The 7,336-nt window shown below is 39.0% G+C and overlaps 1 protein-coding gene across 1 annotated transcript; it reads left to right on the top strand.

The window, feature by feature from the left end:
* The first annotated feature begins 1,250 nt into the window (after positions 1 to 1,250).
* Positions 1,251 to 2,630, top strand: LOC145685339 (uncharacterized). The gene has a single exon (XM_081757717.1). The coding sequence runs from the start codon at positions 1,251 to 1,253 to the stop codon at positions 2,628 to 2,630; it is 1,380 nt and encodes a 459-aa protein (XP_081613843.1).
* Positions 2,631 to 7,336: the final 4,706 nt, after the last annotated feature.

Raw genomic sequence — 7,336 nt, 5'->3', positions numbered from 1 at the left:
CTGGATATCGACACCGGACAAACAACACCCTCACCTTCTGCTTCAACTGGTGCTATCAGCAAGACCGATAAACGCCAAAACAGCAAGGGTTTGCGGGCAGGTGTCCGATCTCGGTCGCGATCCCCAAGCCCAGTGCGAACCACTCGCAGTCAGCAAAAATCGCCACCGCCAAAAAAGCACCACTCTTCGCAACCTGTGCAACCTCAATCTACCGAGATGGATGTACCATCTCCTAACGATAGGCAGCAATTTCCTTCTCTAGAAGATATCTCAAAGCCGACGTTCTATTCTTATCTACTTACTAATTACGATCCGAAGTTCCAAAACGAGAAGCAAATTTTTCTTCAACTAACAAAGTATTTCACTCGAGCACAAGTCACTCAGATCACTAAAACTCGCAACGGGATCATAATTAAATCACCAGATCCTAACTTTGCTACTACCATTCGAAATAAATACTCATTTGAAATTTTTGGAAAAAACGCTAACCTGCAGAAACTAACAGATAAACATATAAAACAGCAACCTCCTCCACGAAGACAACCTGCTTTATCAGTAGTCATACGTGGAGTCGAACCAAGTATAAGCGACGATGAAGTTAGCGAGGAACTAAAAGCTGAAGGGTACTCCATTCTCAAGTGTTTACGCATCAAAAGTGTACATGGCGCAACTTACATGGTCCGCGTATTGACTAGCTCTCAAGAGACCATTGACGATTTACTTTGCAATGGAGCTTTCATTTATAAAAAAACGCCACAGAGTAGAGCCATCACACACCCCAGCTCCCCTTCCATTGCGTTGCGAGAAATGTCAAATTTATAACTCGCATAGCACAGCGGAATGTCGTAATCCTGCGAAATGCGGATACTGCTCACAACTTCATAACACGAAAACCTGTCGAAACCTTCAAAATCCGCCAGCATGTAGTACTTGTGGAGATGCTCATCCCACTTTTAGCTACAGGTGCAAAGCAAGGCCCCGTCCTGAACCAAACAAGCCAGAACTAGTTGTGCCCTTATAGGTTACGGCACCTACCGACAATTCTATGGATACGCCAACTTCTGTTTTTCAACCAATTCAAATCAACCAGTTTCTTTCCTTTCTCACCACAGCACTTCAAAATATTCTTCCCTTTCAACGGCAACACGTCTTTCAACAAATTCAACTGCCAGCCAAAAGAATCCTCAATGTTAACTTCCAAGCTACTTACTCTGGTCAAAATGTATATTTTCACTCTTCTATTCTCAACAATGACCTTACAACTGATCCACATTGAGTTTTCAGACATGGACTCTCATATTAATTTATTGTTTCTGAATATCAGCTCCTTACAGGAACACAGGACTTTGTTTGAACAACTTCTTTTGGAGGAAACCATTCATGCATTCTTACTAAACGAAACTCACCTTACAGCTGCACGCTCTAGCAAAGTTTCAAATTATCATGTACTTCGCCATGACAACACCATACCAGCCCGCAGAGCAAATGGTGGGGTAGCTATTGGTTTCCCTCGAAGTTTACCATATCGCATCTTTCATCCTCCAATACAAAATCTGTCTGAAAACTTGGTTGTTACGCTCTATTTTTCAAACCTTTATGTAACCATTGCCACAATTTACATTCGCCCTGGTCATGAGCTTCCTTATGGGTTTTTTCAATATATTTCCAATAACTTCCGAATGTTTGTAATCATGGCTGACATCAATTTTCATAGCCGTATCGATCGTCAAAAACGCCACTTCCAGGATTTCATCACCACTCATACTACCGGCACTATTCTGCAACTACCCAAACCTACTCGACATGTTTCCAACACTACACCAGATGTAGCCATAGTTTCGCATAATCTCATAGACCCATGCACTATGCCCGTACTCGATCCGATGGGCAGTGATCACCTTCCAATTAAACTTTCTATCACACGCCGAGTCTCCAACCTTTCCAATTCTATTCCATCACGTGAAGTCCCACGTTTTGATAAAGCAAACTGGGAAGCATACCGCATTTCTCTTGCACACAATCTTGCACACTTAGAAGCCTCTACTACAGAAGAAGGATTATATCATGCGCTTGACATTATCACATCCTCTATTCAGGCATCCGCAAAATCCCATATTCCCAAGTCAACTATTTCTCCTCATCATCCTCAACTCCCACCCCATTACCTTCCACTTATTCGTCGTTCCAGAGAACTCTATAGAGATTATCAACGCACCGGCAATGTCGAATCCTTAAGGCTTCATAGACAATTTCAACGGACAGTCCGAAATTACATACGGGCATATAAACAACGGCGTTGGATAGACACATGCAATAAACTTTCAGATACTGCTCACCCCACGAAATTTTGGAAAAGATTCAACATCCTAACTGGTAAAAAGACACATACACCATATCCATTAATTCACCATGACAAAGCTCTTCATTCCGATAAAGATAAAGCGGACGCCTTTGCCGATTATCTACAAACCATTTTCACTCCACTACCACCTACTAATCAGTCAAAAACTCATCCAGTCGAAAAAGTTAATTTCAGTCTCCTCACCTTCAACCAAATCCATCCCACTCTCTTCCCGCTAACCATCCACTTACTGCTCCTATCACTACAGTCGAAATCCAAGACACCATAGCACGAAAACGCAACCCTGCCCCTGGACTAGATGAGATCACATATCGCCATATCAAAGAAGGACCGTATATTCTCCTACACCTCTTAGCTCTCATTTTTACATTTATACTCAGAACAGGTTACATACCGTCTCAATGGAAAACCTCGAAAGTTCTAATGTTTCAAAAGCCGGACAAACCTGCCAATAGCGTTGCTTCTTATAGACCAATTCAATTAACATCCATCTACAGCAAAATCCTTGAACGTATTCTCGTTCACAGGCTCCATCAACACCTCTCTGTTAAAAACCTTCTCCCGAATCATCAAGCAGGCTTTCGTCCGAATTACTGTATCAACGACCAACTTTTACGAATGCTCACTATCATAACTGATCATTACAATACCATCAAACCATCCTGCTTAGTATTATTTGATCTTGAGATAGCATTTGATAAAGTTTGGCACCAAGGTCTCATTGCTAAATTGTTGCATTTCAAACTTCCTCTCGCCTACGTTCGTTTTATTTATAATTTTCTCTCATGCAGATTGGCTTATATCTCAATCAACAGTGATCTTTCACATCCCATCTTTCTACATTCCGGCGTGCCTCAGGGTTCAGCACTTTCTCCTTTATTATATCTTCTATATGTTGCAGACTTACCGCCACTTCCTGACAACATCCAACTTTTTCAATACGCAGACGATACAGCCTTCCTTGCCTTAGGGAACACAGTACAGCAAATTAATGCCGCTATGCAGTCTGCTATCAACTCCTTTGTCAGCTGGTGTATCCAGTGGAGTCTCAAGATAAATCCAGATAAAACACAAACATTATTTCTTCTTCCTCCCAGAAAACGTAGTAAAATTCAAAAAAAATCCATCTTATCTCAATTTAACCGTTGACGACACTCGCCTGAAACCCACTAATTACGTTAAATATCTTGGTCTCACCATCGACAAACACCTTACCTGGCGTCCTCATTTAAAGACGGTTGTCGCTAAAGCTTATAATCGATTGAATCTATTACGACGCTTAACTGGAACGACTTGGGGCCTCAAATCATCTGTCGTCCTAAACACATAAAAAGTTTTTCTCCGGCCAATACTAACGTATGGGTACGTGGCTTGGATTAACGCCTCTCCCTTTTATTACGAGAAACTAAAAATTCTTGAACGCCATGCATTACGTATTGCATTTCGCATTAAATTACCCAGCCCTACACATGAACTTTATGAGCGTCTAACTTTTCCTCATATTTTATACCACCTCGAAACACACCGACTGAAGTATATTACTAAACGGTTCGAGGAACGACATGCTCTCCTCTTAGATACTATGCATTTTGATATAGCTTATACCCCTTCTCACCTCCTTCATCATACTTCACTTTCCCTTCTATTTTCTTTGTATCATTACACTTTACCCCCTGATCATCCCGATCTTCATGCCGTTGCTGCTTATAAAACTGACTATTATTCACCTCTCATCTTTGCATCCTATGTTGCACAGTAGTCCTTTTGTTCTAACAGGGTTCCCACTGTCTCCATCATGGTCCTGAGCCACCCCAGGACCGGAAGATAAGCTCATTCGTCCACTAACCTATCCCACGTGTTGTGATGTCCGATGCACTTCATTTACATTTCATATATTCCCCTCATTTATGATTATAGCATTAAAGCTATAATGTCCTTCATATGATCCCATAACCAAAATAAAGGCAATGCCATTGCTCGAAATAATACCTACTCCCCATCCTTATGATTATAGCATAATGCTATAATGTCTGCAGTTGTATCATACATTCACATCTATTTCTCTATTTCACTTCCCAATATACCTGTTTATTATTATTATTATTTTTTGTTTGTTTGTTTGTTATTGAAGCTAATAAATAAAGAATGTACACATAGACCAGCCTATATACCTTGTATCCACAATCCTCTTCCTTCTCTTCCCATATAAAGGGCATAACCCTTTGGGGGAGCTAGCCATCTAGCCAGCACTAAAAAAGAAAAAAAGATTGTACTTTTAGTACAAGTAAGTATTTAAGCCTTTCCGAGTGGGACTGCACTTACCCTCCCCTTCGTTGTTCATACTGGAGTAGCATACTTAAAATCTTGACTTTTAAGATTTGTTCTTTGTGGAGAAAGGGGAAGGTGGCAAATTATGCCATTGCACGGGGCGACAAATTGCCTAAGGAGGGCCCTGGTGATATGTATATACAAGACATGAATATAGGATGACTCAATTTTTAGCAATGCAGGGTGTTTCAAAATGAATATTAGGGCTTTCAAACTTCGTAGTATCTGTTACAATTAACTTACAATTGTAAATATTATCAAATAAAAGAGCAACTCAAACAGTTTTGTATCCTCGTCGCCATAAGTCCCTTTACATCGCAGTGACGAGTATGTGACCGCTCAGTACTCCAAGGAAGGGATTTTTGATTAGTTTTGAAGAGTGTTTATTTTTACTAGGGAATTAACATAGGTATAGGGAGTAAAGACAGATTTGAAGCATCAGTGCACGAAAAGATTCGTATTCTCAGTTTTTCTATTTATTGTTTTATATGTTAAGTTAAACACCACAATACGTATCACTGATATCGCAGATCGTATTATTTTGTAAAATCGTGTCTGTAACCTATTGTCAAAACATTCATCTCAAGACATGATGTAGAGAAAAGAGAAAGAGATAAGACATCTGTAATATATGTATAATTACTCAATAAGTAATTATGAGTAAATTAGACTCAATAAGTAATTGTAGAAATTAGTTAAAGGACACGTAAGAGAGCGAAAAGGAGGTCTAGAATTCTGAACTTTTTAGAAACGTCCTAGATAGGTGAAAATATAGTTAAAAATTGCAAAAGGTATCATGTAATTTATCTTTCTTTTCTTATATCCTAGTATACTTTTTCTTTCACATCCAAACATCTCTATTCAGAATTACGAGATAAAGGTGAAGAGAGAAACATTTCCATCTCAAGAATTATATCAGAAAAAAATCTTTTGCTAAGGCTGGATTCGAACTCGCAACCCTTGAATCCATAATTCTGCGCTCTACCGATTGAGCTAACAATTGCTATGGCAAAAGCCTGATTTCTACAACTACCGGTTGCTGAATGGTGTGTATTAACGAAATTGGCGGAGATAATTCCTTCATATAATAATAATAATAATAATAATAATAATAATAATAATAATAATAATAATAATAATAAAGAAGATGAACAGAATTTAAAAAGTCGCATTGTTAAAGGTTTGGTGTGCGAAGTTAGTCCTAATATGAGATTTTATTAATTATATATAATAAATGTAAGCGTGGTTTATTCGTGCGTGCTACTCAAACTGCGCAACTCACTACCGTAGTCTCATAAGGATTGTACGCGTATGGTACAGTAGCCTTGCGTCCTCCAACCGTGAAGAAAGATTCGGTTTGAACCTATGCGTGTCCTAAGAGGAAGGAGGAGATTCAAAGAAAGAAAAGTGGTTTAGAAATTATGCAAAAATAGAATATCTCACGAGGTGAGGTGATATAGAGTTCAGCGTGTCTTTCAGCAGTGACTCTATGCAAGATATGCATCTACGACGTAACGTGGAACCCGAACCACACGACTCCTGTCGGGAATCGAAACCCATATCACCTCTAGCTCTATCATGGGAGACACAGGGACATGTAAAAATAATCGAAAATGAACGATATTAATGTTAAATCCATAGCTTTCGAGGTCCTAAAAATTCCTAATTGAAAGATATGAGTGTCTATTCAATAATTTTCGGGATCGCTGAAGTGAATAATGACACTCCCGATACCATAAAAGCCCAAGTTTTTATTCTTCGTTAGCGGCAAGTTTATTCATTTGCTCCTGCTGGAAATGGATTCGTACTATTTCATTCCGATTCAAACATGTATTCTTCTGGGAAAACTAATCTCAAATATATCTTTGAAATATAAACCTATTCTTCCCGTGCAACGCCGGGTATTTCAATTAGTAAATAAATAATTTAAGAAACAATGAGTATATTTAATGGAAACAGACATATGTATTTTTGAATGTGGTATATGAATTGCTAATTCATACTTTATCTAGTAGAAAATGGTGCATCCATTATATATTCTGAAGCAATAGGGAGAACTATTGGAGGTGTATTTTATTTATCTACCGTCGAATTTAGTGTGGAATAATTTCAAATAATTTATTTCGAAACTATCGAGACGAGACTGACACCGCTATTTGTCGGTTGAAAGGAGACTAATACTGTAAATAGTCTCGTATTGTCTCGTTTTGATACCAGTCCTACTTCGGGGTTTGTTCTCTAGTAACTGGTTGCGTAGTGCACCTACAGTATATAAGACGTCGTATATTTAAATGTTTGAGAACTTATCCCACCTCCACTTGACGGATCGTTCTAACTAAAACTACCAGACCGTTTATGTAATTTTGCGTTTAAGTACAGGTTCTATCCTTATGTCAATTATTTTCTTGCAACAGAGAATGAAAAATGTAACAGTTATAATGTTGATCGCGCATAATCCTCTATAGATAAAAGGCACTTTATAGAGTGTCGGACTCCGTGGCGTAAATACAGTAGTTACTGGCTTGGTAAGTTCATCACTGAACGCGTTTCCGTGATATCGTGCAATGACGTCACCTTTGACACATGCTCGGGACAGGACCACAGGAGGAGTAGCGCTGTTGTTTGTTTACTCGCTTGCTGCTGTGT

This window comes from Thermobia domestica, chromosome 5 (genome assembly GCF_964235325.1).
Source record: "Thermobia domestica chromosome 5, izTheDome1.hap1.1, whole genome shotgun sequence".
NCBI lineage: Eukaryota > Metazoa > Arthropoda > Insecta > Zygentoma > Lepismatidae > Thermobia > Thermobia domestica.
The sequence above is the reverse complement of the archived record's forward strand: the minus strand, read 5'-3'. Positions and strand labels throughout refer to the sequence as shown.

Bases quoted from the DNA above. Each gene is read 5' to 3' on its own strand.
- LOC145685339 (XM_081757717.1), top strand. From the start codon at position 1,251: ATGACCTTACAACTGATCCACATTGAGTTTTCAGACATGGACTCTCAT.